Genomic DNA, 21,859 nt, shown 5'->3' on the forward strand with positions numbered 1-21,859 from the left:
GACCTTTTTCATAAAACTCTTTTCCAGCTTTCACCCAACTCTTATGAATGCTGATGCCTGTAGGGCTTGGCTAGGTACAGCTAACTCTTGGCCAAAATCTAATGGAAATGGCTACAGCTGTCCCAGGACTGAGGTATGAGCTGGACATTTAACCCACTGTGACAGATTAGAGTGCCTGTTTTGAGTGGTGTTTCAAGTAGTTTGTATATTTTAGCAAAAATTTAACAGAAAATGGTAATAGATTTACTTTATTTCTTGTTGTGATAAAATACTTTGCATCCACTCTGATCTTTTGGATGGCAGTTTACCTTGCCTCTTGCTTTCCAAAATGGGTCCCTGGTGACAGAGTTTTGGGTGACCAGCAAAGTAGCTGCTGATACTGTCTCTTCCCTGAACAGCTGTTTAACTTGACTCAGGTTCCTCGGTGCCATCTTAATTCTGATTTCCTGCTCTGGGCCTCAGTTTGGGTCATTGTTTCAGCACTCCTGTGTAAACATTTTTTCTTCTTCTTGATTTGTGCCCCTGGTGAGTGTGCACTGGATTCTGACAAGGAGCAGTGAGGATCCAGGGCTCCTGCCAGTGCCTGGTACTGTGCTGAGGTGTGGAACTCCTTTGGCATCTTCTCACATCTGAAGAGTTGTTCCCAGAATGCGTGTGAGGAGGATAAAGCAGGAAGAGAGTGAGACAAAGCCAGGAGCTGTTGTGTGATATGAATTCCCCTACTGGATACCTGGTGCAGTGGGTTCAAGGATGATACCTAACCATGTCTTGTCATCATCTGCCTGACTGGAGACACAATTCCTGTTCACAACATCCTAGGAATATGCACTTTTGCATATAAGCAAACTTAGTGTCAGAATCTTTTAATTTCTGCACAAGCAGTAGATAAGTCTTTATCCAGAGTTACAAGGTGCAGGGAAGGAGTGCTTTATTGGTGTACTTTTGGGGTTTCTTCCCAGCTGTTTTCCTGCCATATTGTCATATTTGCTGATCTTCAATATTTTAAGTTGTTTCCAATTAATATATTTTAAAATTTAAGTTACCCTTCTTGGAGTGCTGTGTTTGTTTTTTTTTTTTAATTGCTGATATTTGGTCTTATGTGTAACAAAGCTTGCTGAAAAAGTTGGGCTTTCTGTCGCTCAGTGGAGGCTTCCAAATGTAGCCGTGGAAAGGGGTTTTAACCCTTTAAGTGTGGCAGAAATAAAACACACAGCTACATGGTCATCTTTCATGATAAAAAGAGACAATTTTATTCAGAAACACACTTGGTTTTATAGCATGACTCTCAATTCCAAGAGTAGAGAAAAGGTGATTGGTTCCGAGAGAAGACACCCCATTGCCAGGGCCTGGTCACACACCACAACAGGTGTTCTATCTTTGTTATTAATTCCTTTTTATTTTGACCAAATTATCACCCTGGGAGAAATTCTCCCTAGCCTTGATCTGGACCAGCTTATCGGCTGGGAACAGAGCTGAGAAGCTCCAGCCTGGAATATTTTTCAGGCTGTAATTTTCTTGTTTTCTCAATATGTGTCCCTACAGCTTTCATTATCTATAATGCTGTGAGAATTAGTAAAACATTCTTATCCTGTTTTTAGCAGAGTGCCCTTTGCTGTCATGCAGGCCTTGCTCGAAAAGCTCTGGGATCAGTTATTATAAAGATGATGCCTCTCATCAGTCCTGAGTCGTCTTCTCAGACATTTCCATCTATGATTGCTTCAATCAGGTTATATTCATGCTGCAGCATGTCGAAGTTCAGTTAAATACTTCTTTATTTTGCTGATTGTCTGAGTAGAGGTTCATAAAATGTATGATGGAGATTGAGTAGAACTATGAGGGGAAGAAATAAAGCATTGCTAATGCTACAGAGGTCCTTGGAGTAAAGATTCCCTGTCTTGTTGCAGGTTCCTGTGTGTGGTACATCAAAAGATTTAGTGTCAAGGATTTAACCTGAGTGGGCAGCATTCCCTCTCCTGCAGGAATTTCAAAATGACTGAACAGAGTGAAGGGGAGAAATGCAGATTTTGCCAATGAATCCGGTGGTCTGAATGGTAAGCAGACAAAACAAGCATGCATTTCTATACAGTGGTCCCGGTATATAAAAGCCTGGAGAAATGTGCCGTGCACAGCTCAGCACTGCAGTCCAGGTAAGAAGTGCTCTCCGTGCTGCTGTGGTGGGTGCACACCCAGCCCTGGGGGCTGGCTGGGTGCTGAGCAGTGTGATCTTCACTGGGATGTTGGTGATGCCTCAGTTTGGAAGGTTCTTCTGTAAACCTCGTGTGGCTGTGAGACAGCAACTGCAAGCTGTTTTGAGAAGTGATTTTGCCACATCCTGAAGATTTGCTGTGTCTGTGGTATTATTTCGTGTTTGGAATTAAATAGTTCTGCTTTAATACTCATTAACTGGCTTTAGTATCAGCACATCCAAAGGATAGAGCTGCTTCAGGAGAATTTAAAAGTGTCTGCTTTGTTTTAGCTGTGTCAGGTGAGATATCCAGCCTGTTTCCCCTGGTGAGTCAGTGCTTTGCATGGTGCAGGTTTCCAGCAGGCTGTTGGCATTGGGAACACTTTGACAGGGCTGGCTGTCAAACAAAGCTTTGGAAATGGTAAGATGAAATATAAGAAAACAAGAAGTGTGATAGTGGTCAAATCTGTGTTCAGACATTTTAGTATCTTAGTAGACAATCAAAACTTAGTCTGGAAGCAAAATTCCATGAGGCATGTTGGTTGTCACTGGAAAGCTCTCACTGCTTCTGCATGGTTCCCTCTTTGTAATCCCAAACAGCTTATCTAGGCACTTGTGAATGGCTCCTGTGGCCCTTTCTGTGGATCAGTGAAAAATATGAATACAACTCCTAACAATTTTTAGTGTGTTGCTATCAAGTGAGACTGAAAATAGAAGATTTCTGAGATTTTCAGTCCTTTATCATTGTTTTATTTCAGAATGATTCCACAAAGGACCTTTCTGAAACCTGATATTACATTTTGGAAAACTTAAAAAACAATTGTGGGTGTTTGACAGTTTGTGTCCTGAGGTAGAATATGACTCTAGAAACAATACTTTCATCAGAAATGTCTGTCTCTTTGGTGGTATTTTTAATATTTAACCTCCAAGGGAGGGAACTTCCTTCTAGCAAATGTTAGTTTTAGTTTTTTTGGCTGTGAAGTACGGATGTGGTGGTGTAACAAATGTTGCATGGTTAGTTTGGGGAACCTTTAAATTCCCCTGTAATGAATAGTATAGAGAAATAAGATTTTTTTTTAAGCAGGTATTTGATTAGTCTTGAAGTACCAGTCATTAAATAAAGGGAGATTGGATTTAATCTGTCTCCTTACCTTCCATCTTCTTCCTTAAATAGTATGAAGACTTTGCTTTCATAAAGGGCATTTAATACATTAACAAAAATCTTTGTGTTGCAATACCATCTACTCCAGGTACTGATGCACAGTCACATTCTTTCTGTGCCCATCTCTTGTCCTTAGCCTGAGTTTTACTTCCAAAGTGAGATTGCTGAGGGAAGAGTTGAGTAAGCAGAAATTCAGCTATAAACAACCATGTTTGACAAAATAATTAAAAAAAAATACTTGGCTCTGTAAAAATTAGAGGCTGGGACAAAAAAAATCTCGGAAACCGAAGTTGTTGATATCAATGCATTGTTTGAATTTCAGATGCCAGTTTGTATTTCTGTTCACTTCAGTGGGATGGGAACATTGTAGGTAGAAGAGAGTGGAGCCTCCTTCTCCGTTTTACTGGTTTTAGATAGACTCGACTGAAATGGGAAGTGAGTTCTTATCTTACTCAGGCAGGTGTTATCTTCTTCCTGCCTTGTCCGTGCCATATTGTCATTGCACCTGCTCTGTGCAAATACATTATTTACCCTAGAGGTGGGCAAGACCCATTTCTATGTTGAACTGTACATTCCCCTTAAATAACTGTGTGAGACAGGAAAAAATGAGAGCAGTATGTGATGCCCATTACACTCTTGTTCACAGTGAGTTTTAAATTGTTTGTAATTTTTTACTTTTTGCTCATCTTTTGTTGTATTTAGTCATAGAAGAGTCCAGTTACACCTTGGTACTCTGGCTCTGCCACATCTGTGCTTCTTGACTGCTTTATTGAAATAGATTATTTGAGGCATATTCAAAATATTGCAATCCAGGTGACAGAGAATTTATTTTAGGTGTAATTAATTATATTGAGCTTAGAAAACGTGTCAGCCTGAGCTTTTTGTTTGCTATTTACTGTAATTCTGTAACCCAAATGAGAAAACGCCTGAGGAAAAAAAAAAAAAGACTGTTCAAAAACACACCTTTCTTAAATTTTGTTTTATTGCTGATTTCAGTAAAGGCTCAGTTTCACCTAGTTTGATTTTATTTTTTTTCTTCCTTAAAAAAACAGATGCTCTGAAAATGTCAGGGGTTCTACTTTCTGTGAAAATCAGGGTTATTCTCATTGAAATTATTGGTGCTTAGATACACTGACTCTATCCCTCTTCCTGTCTTAGCTGAAAATATTTTTCCCCCATGATGTTGATATTTAATATTCTGTGTTTCAGTTTTTTTTTTCCTGCAGTTTATATAGCTCTATATAATATTGCAGGTTTTAGTACTTTTCAATAACAGCACAAGCACACTGCTTTTGATATAACTAAACTGAAATTACTCAGTAAAAAGCTATCCTGGCTTCTGAGGACACTGTGTTCAAAGACATGAATTTTAAATAGGTCTGAAAACCGAAAGTGTAGGGGAAATATTGACTTTTGCAGTGGTAAGTTCAATTTTAAATCAGCTAAAGTCAGAAAATCTATCTGGATGATGTGACAGGGGGTTGGGAAGTCAAGAAATAATCACACACCTTGGTTTTGAAAGATGCAAAGCACAGCTCAATTCCATTCTGGTGTGATGTATCTTTTTACACCCCGGAGTTTGCTGCTTATGAAAAGCAGTATTATAAAAGGACTGTTTCCTCCCCCGCCCTGCTGAGCCAGACCCAGCACTTAATTATAAGGCTTAATAGATTTGTTGGTTGAACCATTACGTGTTTTCTCAATAAAAAGTGCCTTAGAACAGTAGTAAACTCTCCTGTGTAGTTCAGTTGCATCAGTCTGTTTATATGGACTGTTTTTTCTTTTCTATTGACTTAGTTTGTGAGCTTGTCTTAGATCACCAGTCGGTTTTCTGAACCATATTCTGTCACCGTTTTCTGTCCTACCTGGATCAGTAACGCAGAGGTTTTTCTGTAATCTTTTTCTTCAAAGCACATCCTGTAATAATAATGTTATTTGAAAATTAGCGACAAACACTGTCCCCCTGCCCCCGGCTTTAGCAGTGGTGCTCTTGAAACTCTTTTCCTTAGGCTGTGGGCCTGTGAGAAGTGATGAGTCAGTTGAAGAGCTCACTGCTGGGCTTGCTTTCCTACTTGTGGTTTGCTTTTCCTTTCCAAGCCCTGGGCCAGCCCTGGAGCTCCTCTCTAGCTCTGCTACCTGCTGCACTCCCCGCCCTGGCAGGGAAGGGACCAGCCCAGAGTGCCTTTCTGTGCTGTGTTTGGTGACTGGACTCTGAGAGAGCCCAGCAGGAGCTGGGTGCAGCTGCCTGGAGCAGGGTGGGGGCTCTGAGTGGTGGGACCTTCTCCTCTGGCTGCTCACAGCTGCCTGAGGGTGCTTGGGAAACCACAGCCTCTGCTATTTCACATCTTCCACTTGTACAGGAGACTGAGGAACTGTTTCCAAACTAAACAGCTCGTTACTTATTCCTACTTTAAAAAGTATTGGAGAGCAAACATTATGAAAACAAGCAGTCTACTGAAATATGAATTTAAAAGTCCAGTTTCAATGCTTTATTTGTAGTACATTTAACACTGTCATTTCTGTGGCTTAGTGATGTAGTGTCCCTGATTCTCTGACACATCAAGGGGTGGGTTTTTTTGAATGACCTACTACTTTTTGTATTGATTTGGCTTTTTAATGTAAATATAGTTCTAAGTGCTGATGTATTGACATGGGTATGCTCACATTTTGTGAAAAAAAATAGGAGGAGAATATAAGTAAAATTTTTTTTCTGAATTGCAGAAGGAGCCCTTCAACAATTTAATTATTAAATGTAATTAAGGAAAGTGAAATTTCACATGAAAAACTTCAAAATATGTATAAAAAAAGATTCACCTTTGTAAAGAAACTCACTGCTAGCAGAGATCACCAAAACCACACCTGTTCTCCACTCAATAGTTTTGTATGAGTAGAAGAACCTAATGTGGCTGCAGGCTAGAATTTGAAAGCAAGGTTTAAAAGGAAGAAGTGTTGTCTTTAACATGAATGGTATTTCCTGTGGTGTATGTTTGGATTGCTAAAGTTCATTTCCTAGACTGAATTAGTTGTGGAGTCCACTAGACTGGAGATTATTTTTGCTTGAGATTCATAATTCATCCACTAATCTCCTTCAATTATTCTATTGAATGTTTATAGATTCCTGATTCCCTTTTAATATCTGCTAATGGGTAATTACAGTCAGCAATCATTCTTGTCATGGAAATTGCTAAAGTAATTTCAGAAACACTGTTGTTATTTGTGTGAAACAAAAGATAGAATGGAAATCAAAGCTGTACTGTCTTCTGGTGCTTCAGTAAAAGATGAAAAAAGTGGTTCTGTTTGCTTTTATACAGAAGTTATTGAGAGGAATAAGGCAATTTATATTGATTCCTTTGGTTCTTGCTATCAAGGTTTGTTTTAATATTTCAGACACTGCTCTTTGGTAACCAGGCAGCTCTGGGTGATCAAGTCTTGAGTTCTTGGCAAATGAATAACTAAGAGAAAAAATACTTTATAAATTATCCAGGTGGTTACGGTGGCTGTGTTTGCTTGTGAATATATTGAGAGCTTTGAAACTAAGAACAGAACTGCAACATACTTGGATTCTGTTTGGAAAGGCTTTAACTTGGTCAGGAGCTGCTGTGAATAATTCTCCCAAGAGAGGGGGAATAGGATGTGGTGACTGGCTGTCTGTCCATCCTGGTGTGTGAGTGAGAGGGTGGGCAGGAGGGTGCAGGTCCCCTGCCTGTGAGCGAGCTAGCACCTGGGAACTCTTGTGCTCTGCAGTTGCAGAGAGTAAAGGAAGCCTTCCCAGGAGCTGTTTTATTATCAGTCTGACTTCTGTATCAGATAGCACATCATTCTCTCTGTGTGCACTGCTGGGGTGACACTGCTCTCAGTGCCCAGAGCTCCCTGCCATGAGTGACTCTGTGTCTGCTCTCTCCAGGTCTTGGATGCTCTCCCCTTTTTCCCTCTCCCAGCTGCCCTCTCACTGCTCCACGCAGACAACTTGTGGGGAGGAAGGGGCTGAAATTACCCCATGCATCAACACTCTTGGGCTGGTGTGTGTTTCTTTAAAACACTTGGGCTCTACAGGCTCTGTACAGGCTGCAGCTATTCTGCAGCTCTTGAGTCCAGGCCAGGTCTTAAGAAAATGTGGTGGATTGACACAAAGCATGGTGGACAGTTTTTAACTAGCCTGGGAGAACAAAAGAGTTTCAGTTCAAGCCTGGTAGACGTTTTTTGTGACAAAATTCTATTGATGTGTCAGTAGGAGTCTGGAGAGTTTAGCAGTGCTTGGAAATTCCCATCTATGGGGAGGAAAACATAGAGTAATACTCTGTTTTGTGGGAGATAGAAATGTCTTTTCTTGCTTGCAGGTGCAGTGGCTGTGCTTTTGTCAGGTGTTGCCCAGTACTTACCTAGAAGAGGTTCTGGTGCTGAATGTGAGCACATCCTTGTTCCCACTGGCTTGAAACACAGTAGATTTGGAAAGTAACAGGTGTTTTTATTCATGTTCTGGAAGGTATTCTGTTGTCCAGGTGTTTTTTACACCTGTCATATGTCTGGTGTTCTTACATATTCACTAGGCAAAAATTCTTCATGTTAATTGGCTTGCAAATTATGTGGACAGTGAAGCTCACACAGGTTTGACAAAATCATATTAGTGTGTTTGGTGGCTGCTCCTGTAGGTTCTCAGTGCAGTTTCTAACCCACACTGCCAGGGTTGTTTCTCATTTATCCTGACCTGGATGATAATTCCTTCACTTTTTCATCCAAACACGATGAAAGCTTCTAAAGAAATGAGGCTTTTTCTTGATAAGCTGCTGATCAGAGCTCCGTGGCTTTATGGCAATAGCCCAGATCCTGTCCCCATTTGGCTCAGTGTGTTTTTGCCACTGGTGCTTCTGGGAGTGTTCTTTGGTTTTTGTGGCCTGTTGCTGTTTCAGGGTTACACCTCTCTTGGTGTGTCATAACAACAAGTCTTCAAGAAACAATGACCAAAAAGAGCAAAAGTGATGCTGTGGAGCTCAGTGCTCACATGATCCTTAAACATAAAAACAGGAGCATGTTGAGTTGATCCTTTTTCCAGTGTTGGATACCATCCATGACAGAATCTTTTTCTCTCTCTCAAATCTACCTTCTACATTTCCAGAAGGTTGTTGGAAAAAATTCAAAGGTGGAAAGACACAAAAAGTGGGGACTTTAAGAAAAGGAGGTGGTAGTGGCAGTGGGACATGGGATGCAAATTGAAATTAATTTGCAGTTGAATTATTCATCTTGAAGTAGAATTTGTGGTGCATTATGGATTCTTGGTAAATCAATAAAGTATTGTTGGGGAGTTTCTTTACCTAGTAGAGTTTTGAGAAGAAAATTGTATGACCCAGGGGTCATTCATAATTACTTGCAGTGGATATCTATGAAGATCAGCCAGGAAGAAACAAATCAATGAAATAGCAATCTCTTTTTTATTAAAATGGGTTAGACTATTGAAAAGGCATGTCTCTTCAATTTGATGTCCTGTAAAACTCTTCAATAATATTCAGAGATAGTTCCAAGCTGACACTGCACCCATTTTTCATTTTTTGAGCATCAGATAACTGAACCACAGCCACAGACTATAATCCTGTGGAATTGTCCTTGGTACTGGGCTTTCATTGACATAGTCAGAAGTTACAGAAAACAAACTGTGAAGTAGTTCTTCCTGGATTTTAATATCAAGTAGCCCAAGAGAGGATAATTTGTTCAACGTAATTGTGAATGTATTTCTGCTTAGCAATTAATAGTTATTTTTAAAAAATTGATTCTGCTAATTAGAAAAATAAAGTTCCCTCTCAAAAGACCTTTATATCATAAAAATACCATCAAAATCATATTTCTGCAAATATGTTAAAGAAGATCTTAATTGTTTTTGTTCTGAAAGACACTTTTAGACATCTCTCCTTTAAGTGTTGGTGGTTTCTTAGATTCGCACTTCTTTTCAAGAGCATTATTATACACATGAAAATGGTATGAGTACCAAAAGAATTTTTTAAAGTGAAAAATGGGAAGACTTGAATTATGGTGAAAAGCTCAGTAATAACTAGTACAGATGAGACATTAGGTATACCATTAAATATAAATGGGAAAGATTCAATTTTATTTGCTTATTATACATTTGTACATATTAATATGTTAATATATATGTCAGTTTATTCTGGGTATTACTGGATCAGAGTGATGCAATATGGTCTTTTTTTGTGATTAATCCAAGTTTGTGGTGTATTATGGGAAAGAAGCTCTAGTTTCTCATTTTGCAAAAGTGCACTTTTGTTTTTGTCCAGTCTCACTTTGATAAATCTGGTTTTGCCTGCTTGCTCATTAATAATTGGATAGTATGTTAGTGTTTGGCTCTATTTATCAGAGGCAGAATTGCTCAGTATGGTTTCTGAAAATTTTTCCTGCTTTTAGTGTGAAAGCAGTCTGAATGTGTGTATGCAGCTAAGCATTTGGTTTTTGAAAGTAACTGGCTGGGATTTGGCTTTTCTGAGGGGGGAAAAAAAAATTAAAGTGGGTTTTAGTGGGTTCTTTCTCCCTGGAGCAGTGGCCTTGGGCACCATGGTGACGCCAGTCAAGTGGCAAAGCAGCTGTGGTCCTGTTATCAAGTTTTAATAAAACTTATGAAATCCGGTTTTTCGTGCTTCCCTCCATCACGTCCCAGTGATGGAGCCTGTTCATTTTTATGGCTCTTGGCATTGGATGAATTATACTCGTGAACCTATTTGAAAAACACTGGTCATTGGAAATGAACAATACAGTTATTCCTTAATGTTCATTGTTAGCAGAACACACGTATTGCCTTGGAAACAGTATTACTTAGAGTGGAATGAAACACACAGAACTAGATGTTAAGTATCATTTAAAAAATAGTTTAGCGAATTTCGGCTTGGACAGCTGTATTCTTTTCTCATTTTTCTATGCCTGAATTAAAGTGTGAAATGAATAAAAGAGGATTTATTAATTTTTAAGGTGAGTATTTTGAGAAAGAGTGCCAAGTGTATTGTGATTAAAGATGATATATACACACACACAGATGCACACAGCTTCCAAAGAGCTGTGAGCATTCAGTTACACAGCACGCTCACAGGAGCTGTGTCACTTGCTCAGAATGAAGACAAACCCCGTGTATTAGATTTGTGTGTGAAAGTGTTGGAGTTGGCAGAGCAAGGTGGGCAGAGCAGCCCCCGCACGACGCTCCTGGGCTCCCACCCACCAGCAGCTCGCAGCTTTTGCTCACTGGTCAGAGCATGCAGGTAGAAAGTTCAAGGAAAGTTTAAGGAATCAACTGTTCTTATTCCCTCCCACTTGGGGAACATTGTGTATGATTAACTATGAATTTACCGATCCTGTCTCTCTGCAGGATTCATCCCAGGAAGTGAGATTCAAGCTTACGGAAAGGAGTTGGAGGCTTGCAAAGTAATAATTAAAAAAACCTCATGCCAGAAACGTCTATCTGCACCAATGCAAGTTGATCTGGAGCTTCATGCTTAGGGCTGATGATGAATTGCCTGTGGTTTTAGGGGGAGGCTAATTCTTGCTTTTGATCGCATTGGAAATCTGAAGTTAATGCTCATGAGAAGTAAAACCAGAGAACGTGGGTTACTCGGTGTGCCTAAAGATCACAGAGGCAGTAGCAAAACGACAAAACTTCTCTTTGAAGCAGTGGCTTCAGCTGTGTCATTGTGTGCACTGGGAACTGAGAGAAGCAGCAGCGAGCCTGGGAGAAGATGCCAGCTAAAGGGAAATACTTCTTCAACGAGAGCGATGACTGCAGGATATCAGACCCGCTGTACGAGAAGTACCGCTACACCAGCCAGCAGCATCCGCTCCTGCTGCTGCTGCTCTTCATTGCCATCCTCTTCTGGACCACTCTAATTATCATCTTCTTTGTTACTGCTGTGAGTAAACTCCTCTTGTGTGTGTTCAGTGTTTTCAGAGATGATAAGGAGTCGCTCTGACAGCACACTAAACAGTTTTGGCTATATATTATTTTGAGCCACATGATATCAAACTTGCAGTGCTGAAGGAGATCAAGTACCTGTGCCTGTAATTCTGGATGTTTTTGAAAGGATGGGTAGAGGGGAGACTGTTTCAGGCACGTGCACAATTACTATAAGGATTGCTTTTCCTTTCTATACATTAGGAACAAATCCTAATCTGTATGGAAAGCTAGCTTTGATAGTAAGTACGAAAGGGGCCAAGGAAGGAACAAGAACATAAGTTAAAATGTCCTGCATTTCTCATATTTTTTAAGCGTAATCTAAGAAATATAAAATATTATGGTGACTTGTTTTTTTAATCAGGTTATTCCTGACGTGATTTTTTCTTAAAAGATTTGTAAATGTTAGTTTCCTTTCTTTTCTCCCTCTTTTTTTCTTAATAAAAACACAACAGGAACCTCCCAGTACAATGGATGATCAGTGGAATCAATATTTATTTAGCCAAGAGCAGTGATCCTATAGGCATAGAAAAGATGTGGCTTAAAGATCTCTTTGTTATGTAGTGTAATTTGATTTTCTGTAAAGAAATTTGATGTTATACAAGCCCAGCTGACAGCAGGTAAAAGGAGGAGTTGATTTAAAGATAATGTTGTAAAAAGGTAGTAAAGTAGCAGTTACAATCCTTCATTGCCTTCTAACACTGCTTTCCCAACACTGTACTTCATGATAAAGGCTCTTCAAGTCTCTGTTAGCAGCAAATCAAATCTTACCAATTGCACTTGTATTCCTTTTACCTTTTATTTCTTAGGAAGGGAAAAAAGCAGCAACACTATTTTGAACAATTTATCTTCTGTAAAACTTAGAGCACTGCTACACTGCTTTTTAGCAAAGTTTGAACTCCAAATACATTTCTTTGGGCACATGTGCATTGTAGATACAATATAGTTAGAACTTAGTGGTTTGGGGTTTGCCTTGTGAGCTAGTTTGGAAAATAACAATGATGGAACTGGGGTAGAATAAGTATCTATAATACTATTTATTTTATTATGTATGAATTTCAGAAAGTGTTCATGCTGCCACAGCTAGTCTACGTAAAAACCCAGCTTAACTTATTTCAAAGGTAGCCAAGCTGTTTGCAGGGCAGCATAGATGTATTTTTCATTTTTCTAAAGGGGGCATTTGGACCAGCTGAAATCCTATGTTTTGCTTTTGCAGGAAGCACATTCCCACCTTGCCTTCATCATTGCCGTGTGTGCTGCCCTGGCCGTGTTTGCAGTCATGTACTTGCTGCTGTGCATGGAGTCCCTGTTCCGGAGGTGGCTGTCCTTGTTTGGAGTGATGATTTGGATCTGCTTCCTCACTGTGGGATATGTGTCCCTTTTTGAAAAAGGAAGTGGTCATCAGCTGTGGGAACAGGTGTGTGTGTGTTGTGTTACACAGGGGTGGTGGTCAGTGGTGGATGTGTTTGTGTGAATGAGTTTGTGTGCTTTAGTCCTTCAGAATGTTATAACTGCATAACAACTCTTCGGAGATTTAGGTTAACTTTTAAAATTGGCTTTACTGATTTATTGCGGTAAATTTTAGTTGGTATTCTATATTATAGTGAAAATACATTTCAGTGGAAAAATTGGATAAATTCATCAGCCTATGTGGGACTTGCATCTTTAAGTTGTAATTGGACTGGATCTTTATTTAGGATTGTTATGAAATCTTAATTGCTGTGAATTCATCTCTGAGTGATTTTTTTTTTTTTTGTTAATAATATTGGCTTTGTTAATTTATTTGGGTCAAAGAGGTGCTCAAGAAATGTATAAAGGACTCCAGAGCTGGGTGTGCCCTAGGGAGCAGGTTTTTAAGTCAGTGGGAGAGGTGAAGTGAACAATAAGGATTAATGACACATCCTGGCATTGCTGGGTGTGGCTAAACTTCATTGCTTGCTATCTCTGATCAGAAGATGGGTGATTTCATGAAGTCAAAAATATCATAATTTGTAGGAAACTCCTCCTAAGATCTCATAATGCAAGCAGAAGAGTTTTAATTAAATAAAAATTATTTTTTATCTTGTTTTACAGACTCTGCCCCTTCCCTTCTCTATTTGAATAAAGAAAGATATAAATTATCAGTTAAACAATCAACATCTGATTTGCATTATGGCCTGGATCCAGAACTGTACATTTAGAGTAGCTGTTCATTATTTTTTAACTTAAGAAAGTGCCTATTACCTTGGAAACCTCCCCAAATGTATTGTTCTTAACTATGAATGCAAATATGTAACAAAGCAAGATTTGGTTTTGCTGCTTTCAGTGCTGCAAGCCAACGTGTTGACATCATGTGGTAATAAGTCATTCATATTGATTTTAAGTCTAAAATATAAGGACGCCCTAATCTGAAAAGTGAATAGATTTATTTCAGACTTTCACCTCAAGTTATCACTAATTAAAGCTACTGTTTAAATGCAGGCATGGCCTTTGCTTGTCCATCCTTTGCTTGTGCTTATAAAACTATCACCCAGCATTCATACAGCTGAAAAAATGTTTTTACTCCAGCTAAAATAGTGAGATATACATGGAAAAATATTTTCGTTGAATGAAAACTTTTATTTGCCTGTTTGTCTGATTATTGTTGTCCCAGTCAAACTATCTGTTCTGGGAAAATATTTAAGGGCAGACTGGACCTTGAGACTCCCTCGAAGGAAGGCTTGTCTTGTCTGGAATGGCACAAGTTCAGTTGCTGTGATGAGATGGAGCTGAGCTGGGAATGCTGCAATATATTCCTCTGATCACATTTGTTAGTTTCTGTATGTATATAAACTAACAATTGTAGCAAGTAAGTTTTACAGACCTTCCCACTGGTCTGGAGTTTAGTTCTGCATTTTATAAAATCTGTGCAGCTAGATACATGTTTAGTGGTAATAAAGGTTATTCTCTTGTGGGAGGACCAGGAAGTATTGCTTGGATTTTTGGTTTTTATCAAACACGAAGCAAACATACACATGTGACTGGGTGATGTTAAAATTAGAAAAATATCTTCCAGCAGGTGAGAAATCTGATTCTATTCAGCATTGCAAGCCTTGCAACACACTGTTCCTGATGTGTGAGTACAAAGTGAATCCAAAGTGCATCTCCAGTTATAAAGGTATAAGTTCAGGATAAAGGGCAAGGACAAGTGAAAAAAATTATAGGTGATATGTCATGTTAACCCATCTTGTCTATGAACCTATATCTGGTAATCCCTCAAAACTCTTAGAAATACCAATGTCCTTACGTTTTGAAACATCAATATCTAATTGTTCAGCCTGAAATTGAGCAAGAATCCTACTACTTTGCTCTAGTTTCTGTAGTGATTTTTGGGATGCACCTAATAACATATATGCATGATTCTTTTCTATTTTTTCTTTTTCTTTCCAAAGGTGCCATTCTTTCTGTTCATAATCTTCACAGTTTATACCATGCTACCCTTTGGGATGAGAGATGCTGTCATAATTAGTGTTGTTTCTGCTCTCTCCCATATTGTTGTTCTAACCGTGGTAAGTGTGACTTCTCAAGAAAATAAGGAATCCATTGCATTTCAGGTAAGGAAATTACTTGTAACTTGTAACTATTCTATTCTGAAAAGTGCCAGACTTCCACACTGATGTTTCAAGTTTGTGGATTTGGAGCTTGGGCACAAAAATCCATGGGCTTTTTGTAAAATGGCAGATTTTTGAATCTACACTGCATTTTGTTTTTCTGACCTAAGTGGAAGAAGCAGAGTTGTTATATCAATTTTTAAGTTGTTAAAAATATACCTAGCTTAATCAGAGTCACTCTTCCCAATCTGTGCTCTTTCGGGTGGGTCTCCCTACCTTCATCAGGCACTGCCCAGAGGGTGGATCAAAAGGGCCATGCTGCCCCGGGCTGTCAGCAGGACCTGGCAGTGCTGGTTCAGGGCTCCCAGCTCTCATTAGCAGGGTGTGTTCAAAGCAGCAGCCCAGCTCATTCCGTGCAGGCATGTGCCAGACTCCACACGGCGTGCTGATGCAGGAGTTTGTGCACTGCTTTGCCAGAAACCAAACGCTGGTGCCTGCAAATAAATGGTAAATGATATCATAGGATTTTTTGTTTCATTATTCTGCCTGTGACTGAAAGTTAGATAATATCTGCCAGGTCCGTCCTGGGTAATAGCAACAGTGATTTGTTATGGGATGGGGTAAGAGGAAATGAGGTATGGTCTGGGATTGGTTGTTTTTTATGGGATTAATAAGTGTGTTAGTGAAATATCAATGACTGCCCTGCAGTAGGTAAATATTTTTCTTCTTGTGCAGCTCCTTGCCAATGCTGTCATTTTCCTTTGTGGCAACTTCATGGGTGCATTTCACAAACGCCAAATGCAGGTTGCTTCGTGGGATTTGTACAGATACACCTTAAAGTGCATCCAGGTCCGAATGAAACTGAAGATTGAGAAAAGGCAACAAGTGAGTGAGCTAGTTCATATTATGAATTTCTTGTTTCCATTTCCAAAGTCTGTATAAATTCATAAGGTTGGTGACTAATCCATGTTGAAAAGCTTGGTCCAATCTTTGAGATACCCACCTAGTGTCAAAAATAAAAGTCGTGCCATTTGTAACAAAAGAAGGAAGTTAAAGGGAGGAAGCTCTTTTCTGGGGCTTGTCTATGTGAAAATTACAGTATTTGTAATGGGAATGTAATTGCCAGTCATTTTAGTTCCTTTTTTCTGAGAATAAACTGTTCCTGGGACTGGCCTAATGTAACTTAAGAGGACATACCCTTAATGCCCTGAAATTACTTGTAAGGTAATTTTAACAGCTAGTTTTATGCTTCCCTTGGTCACGTTTTTTTTCATTGAATTCTAAGGTACTATTTGTTCTTATATTTTATTGTCTCACAAACTGTTTTTCTTTTGCTAGAAGGAGAAAATTGGATGTGAAGGGAGAAAAAAATATATAATAGATTAAAACATTTATTTCCATAAACTCCTGTGGTATTCAAAGAATAATCAAGGAACGTGAATTTCTTACTGAGGAAGGATTGTAGAGAGATACCGAAGCTGAAACTGGTCACTGTTCCTGGTATAAATAGGGTTAAAAAGAGCTCTACAAGGCTGATGCCCACCGGTTACTAGATAAAAAGAAGGGGCTGAAAAGTGACAGAGCTGATCAAACTGGAAAGAAGAAAATGCCACACTGCTAGTGCGATCTGTTCCCTGATGCTCATCTTGTGAGATGAGAGGACAAATCTGCATGGAAGCCCCGGCAGAATTTCCCCACGCAGCCGCCAGGGAATCCTCAGATCACCTTACACAGGCAGTGTTGTGCTCTCATTTCCTGGGCAACGTGCACACTTCCATGGGTGTGCAGGATTTTGGTGTGGGGATCGGTTTTTTTAATGGTTGCTTTTTGAAGTGTAAATGTGCTTAAGTCTATGAGAACTTTCTTTTCATCCATGTTGCAATTTGTCAGGCAATTCTGAGTATCCTTTCTGCCACCCACTTCTTCTCTGTGAAAAAGATGTGAGACCTGCAGTTCAGGGTTCCTCACTATGTGATGTGCCAGCCTCCCAATGGCCAGGTTATATTCCCTGAGATTCTGCTGTCGATTTAAGTTCTTTCAGGGTTGACTCTCCTAGTACCAAAAGTTGAGGGAAAGGAGGTGTTTCTATTTCTGGGGCCAGTCTCTAGCTCAACTGCTGACTAAGCCTTGTGTAGATGAGTCCTTGATGCTCAAAGAGTGTCTTGTCCCACTGTGATCCCAGGGGATTTCTTCTTGGAGGCAAGCACTGGTTAAATGATGCTGGCAGCTCGCTGCTGCCTGCACATGGCTGCATTGGGTATTCGGGAAAATAGGACAAGGACTTGGTCCCAGGGAACAGCATTTTAGAATTTTACTTGGCTGCACAACGTGTTAGTCTTGCTGTTGATGCTGTCTGAAAAAGTTCCTGCTCTGTAGCTGCTCCGCACAACATTTCCTCTTCCATCTCTGCGGTGGGAGAGCCCCTCCTCGCTCAAAGTATTCTCGTTTTGCCATCCTCTTCTGCCCAGAGTCGTCTTTGAAGAACGGGCTTTTGAGTGAGAGCCAGTGCAAAACTGTGCCCTGAATAGTCAAACAATGAAAGTGGGTTTGGAGGAGTCTTTTCCCTTCAGTTCAAAAGACTTCATTTCAGTGACATTGCTTCAGTTTAGCTGTAGCAGCGTGTAGCTGACACTTTTGTATCTGTTGCTGCTTTTCCAGCATTTGAGAATTTACAAGTATTTTTAATACTGGATAAATTGTTAGGTACGAAACATAAGCTTTTACAAAGCTCTATCAGACAATGCCAACATAACACTGACATTATTGGACAAAATAAAATGTAATTTATCCAGACAATGCAGTACTGAATACTGACATTTTTTGTGTGTTTGTTTCATGGTAACAAAGGGATGTCACACCTAGGCCCCAAGGAACAAAAGGAAATACATGCAACATAATTGTGAAATCAATAATTTGGAAAACAGCAATGTAAAAATGTCTTCTGGAAAACCTGACACGCATTACTCAAAAGCTATTTGAATAAAGGCATTTTTGTTTTGGTTTTTTTAATGCCTTCTTACAGTCAGTAGAATTCTGTAGTTTCATACTTACTGTGTTAATAATCTTGCATAATTATTATTCTCTCCCCTTTTTAAGGAAAATTTGCTTTTATCCATCCTGCCTGCTCATATCTCTATGGAAATGAAGCTGGCAATCATTGAGCGACTGAAGGAAACTAATGATAACAGGCAAATGCATGACAACAACTTCCACAGCCTATATGTAAAAAGACACCAAAATGTTAGGTAAGTGGAGGCCCTAGAAATAATTGTATTAGTATAAACTTCTGATTCTTATCACATATGGTCCAGTGAAATTAAAATTTGAAGGCAGACTTTCAGGCTGAAGTGAGCTTCTTTCCTGTTATGGGAAGATAATGTGTGTTAAGCTGGTGTGCTGTGTTTTAAATCAGGGGAGATACTTGAACCCTTTTTTTATACTGGAGTTGTTTCCCAAAGAGGAGAGGGGTGTTTTCTGTTAAATACATTTCAATAGTTATTGACTGTGGAATTGATGTATCTTCATATTTCACTTTTCCTGCTTTTTCCTTTTGCTCTTTTCTAGCATTCTTTATGCAGACATTGTAGGATTCACTCGCCTTGCCAGTGACTGCTCTCCTAAGGAACTTGTAGTGATGCTGAATGAACTCTTTGGAAAGTTTGATCAGATTGCAAAGGTAGGTTTACAGTTTGTGCTGTAGGATAAAGGCCTTCGGGAAAAAAAGTCTTTTTGCACAACAGGAGGCAGCTGGGTGTTAGTCCTGAAGTCAGGAAGGCAAGACTTCTTTTGCTTTAAAGCTAACTGGCAAAATCACATTAAAACAAAATGTGAAACAAAAATGGGAAATTTAGCAAGTTGCTGCTGTAATTCCAGCTCTTGGGTGTGAAGTTTATCTGTATCATTGAGGAAGTTGCCTGGTGGTGATCAGTGATTGCAGCAGGGCTGTAGCAGGTTCTGTGCACAAACTCCACTGGGGAGCTTTGCTGTGTTCAGCTCGAAGGTTTGTTTGACTCCACAAATGGAGAACTCTCAGACACACATTTGAACTCATAAATTCAGAGGCATCAGGCAAAGAGTTCTTTAGCTCACTCCTGAGTAAAGCTTCCTATTACTAATGGATACTTACAAAAAAGTGTAAGAATGGGGAATAGTTTAAAATGGTTGCTATTAAGACATACTCTCAATACTGACCCTTCAGCCTGGCAGGAATTGTTACCATTTCCAGGTGCTGCTTGATGTCAGTTTTTTGCAGCTGTAATCACAAACTCAGGTTTTTATTTCTCACATTACAGCGACTGTATCACTTACATGTTTGTGTACTGTGTTTGTAAAACCCTACAGATTTGTCTGAAAAAGTTGGAAAACTCTAAAAATATTAATGTAGCAGAGGAGTGAAATTGCTATAATTAAACCCTTGTGGATATAATTAAGTTCTTTAGAATACTACTGATTAAAACCTAAGATGCTAGTAATATTTTTGACTATACAAAGACTAGCCATGTCATTTTTATCTGAATTCAGGTGCAGTTAAGTGTTAAAGTACTGACAAATAAAAGTTGTGCTATATCTATTGCAATGGTATTGTTGTAAAGCAGCTATAAAGACAGAGTAAGTTTTGTCACCTTAGTTGCCAAATGGCAAAATTTCTTTTAGTGCTGAAGTTAGACATATATGGTCAGGTTTTGTAACTGTTTTGCAGATACAAAAATAGAAAAAATTCTAGATTTTGAGTGATGCGTTTTAATTTCTCACTTCTGTCTGAAAATTGCATTGCAGTGTCTGGATTCAGTGAGTCAAGGTCTTTTGCAACTCTGTGGTTGAGCTGTGAGAAGAGGTTCCTGCTTTTTGTGCTATTTTTGTTCTGCCACAGAGTATTCTGTCATCTTTTCCATAATGTACAAATGTTGCAAGATCCAATTTACCTAATAAAAGTTGATGGCTAAGCTGGACACTGAGCTGGATGCTGAAGTGCAGCAGCTCTAATCCAGGGCTGGGTTTCCCTGCTGATCCCTCTGAGCTTCTCACTTGTGGCACTGCTCAGAACCCACTGGGATGGATTAAGATGTGGAGAATGATGGATATTCCCTAAAGGCTTTAACTGACGAGGGAGAACAGCTCACTTTGGGCAATTGCCAAACATTTGGGCTGATTTTGGAGTTGGTTTAGGAACTGTGTTCCAACAGCAGGTAGGGTTGAACAGCTGGAGGTATTGGCTGGCCCAAATTAGGCCAACTCTGCTCGTCAGTCAAACACTACACAGCCTTGCAGAATTAGCCTTGGCTTGCTTGCAACCTTTGTAGTTAAAATTCTTCAGTAAAGTGTTAACAAAAGACAGGATCAGAGGCGTGTTCCTCTCTCCTGCCAGTCATTGGCAGCAGTATCCTCTGCTGCACCGTTAGGAAAAGATTTTTGTGCTGCCGTTTGGTATTTGTGGGTTTTTTATTAGCAATAGCAAACTGGAGTGTGTGCCAGCTTCCTCTTCAGTCATGTTTGAAATAACAAAAAAATCCCCATTTTGCATCTGCACAGCTACCAGGTTGGGCATCTGAATTTCTAAGCTTTCCAACAGTGCTGAGAGGTTTTATGACACCTCACACTGTTACTTATGAGTAAGAGAGTAACAGTATTTTAAAATAGAGGGAAAACTGCCCGTAATTCAGATGAAGATTAAAAGATAGTTGATTTCATCCTTTAGATGGTAAATTCTGTGGCAGTTTTATTTATAGTTTTTTCAATTGTACACAGTTCCAAGAAAAAGGTGAGAAACTAACAAGATGGTTTTATTTCAGAAATGCTTTAAGTGGTCATTTTTGTTCTTTCCAATGAGCAGTGGCCAGGCATTCAGGTGTGGGGAAAAAGAAATAAGCTTTGTTTCAACAAGATTGAACAAAGTCTGACTTTCTCAAACCAGAGCCTTTGGAGCTGTTAGCTTATTTGCAGTTAATTTTTTCCTGTTAAAAACGTTTGGTATAATTTTGCAGGAGAATGAATGCATGAGGATAAAAATCCTGGGAGACTGTTACTACTGTGTCTCAGGCCTGCCTGTGTCCTTACCAGTTCATGCCAGGAACTGTGTTAAAATGGGGCTTGACATGTGTGAAGCAATAAAGTAAGTATTACACAAAGGCTGTTTAAAATATAGATACCGTGCAGATATTGAATTAAGAAATTAGTTTTCTAGTCAACATTTAAAAGTGTATTTTTTAGCTGTAGCTGCATAACTCTGATGATAAGTTTGTCTCCTCTTTGCACCAAGCGTATGATGAGACTAAACCCTAACAGAAGGAGAAGTCTCCTGCTCTAATGCCCCGGTGCTTCCCCAGGCAGGTGAGAGAAGCCACGGGCGTGGACATCAACATGAGGGTCGGGATCCACTCCGGGAATGTGCTGTGCGGGGTCATCGGCCTGAGGAAGTGGCAGTACGACGTGTGGTCACACGACGTGTCGCTGGCCAACCGCATGGAGTCCGCCGGAGTGCCGGGGTGAGCGGGGCGAGCTTTGGGCAGTGCCGGGGTGAGCGGGGCGAGCTTTGGGCAGTGCCGGGGCGAGCTTTGGGCAGTGCCGGGGCGAGCGGGGGGCAGTGCCGGGGCGAGCGGGGGGCAGTGCCGGGACGAGCTTTGGGCAGTGCCGGGTCTGGGGGCTGGCGCTGTCAGGACACACAGCCTCACCAGGGCATGGATGGCGGAAACAGGACAGATGTGTACTCAGCTGAGCTGTAAAATGTGAGGATTTTCTGGTTACGTTTCCAGTGAGCTATAAAATTCTATTCTTAGGCAGGTGACTGCTTCTTGACGTTCCCTTCATGGGAGAAACACGTGCGTTGTGTTGACTTAGTTAATCCATGCTGTACGCAGCGATAATTCTGCATCAGTGACTTTTAGTAAAGAGCAGTTGTGCTTCTTGGGTCAACAAGGCCAAGCTGTATTTCTGCTAATGTATTGATCAGTCCCACTTGATTTATATCAGCTCTGTATTCACCACTCCTACCACTCAAGTCCCACAGACAA

The 21,859-nt window shown here is 40.0% G+C and overlaps 1 protein-coding gene across 4 annotated transcripts in view; it reads left to right on the plus strand.

Annotated features, from left to right (window-relative positions):
- The window catches only part of ADCY7 (adenylate cyclase 7), a 59,533-nt gene that overhangs the window by 16,232 nt on the left and 21,442 nt on the right, over positions 1-21,859 (plus strand). For 2 of the 4 annotated variants that reach the window (XM_088171882.1, XM_014882721.2), the window contains exons 2-9: positions 10,705-11,242; positions 12,500-12,700; positions 14,694-14,855; positions 15,588-15,737; positions 17,949-18,097; positions 18,417-18,528; positions 20,834-20,961; positions 21,176-21,334. In XM_088171882.1, the coding sequence (XP_088028008.1) occupies positions 11,072-11,242; positions 12,500-12,700; positions 14,694-14,855; positions 15,588-15,737; positions 17,949-18,097; positions 18,417-18,528; positions 20,834-20,961; positions 21,176-21,334 (1,232 nt within the window). In that variant the 5' untranslated portion in view covers positions 10,705-11,071. Of the gene's footprint in view, positions 1-1,904; positions 2,052-10,704; positions 11,243-12,499; positions 12,701-14,693; positions 14,856-14,882; positions 15,360-15,587; positions 15,738-17,948; positions 18,098-18,416; positions 18,529-20,833; positions 20,962-21,175; positions 21,335-21,859 lie in introns of those variants that run through there. The other 2 variants (XM_014882694.2, XM_088171883.1) reach the window with 2 other exon arrangements.

Source organism: Sturnus vulgaris, chromosome 12 (assembly GCF_052056855.1).
Source record: "Sturnus vulgaris isolate bStuVul1 chromosome 12, bStuVul1.hap1, whole genome shotgun sequence".
In the NCBI taxonomy this organism is placed as follows: domain Eukaryota; kingdom Metazoa; phylum Chordata; class Aves; order Passeriformes; family Sturnidae; genus Sturnus; species Sturnus vulgaris.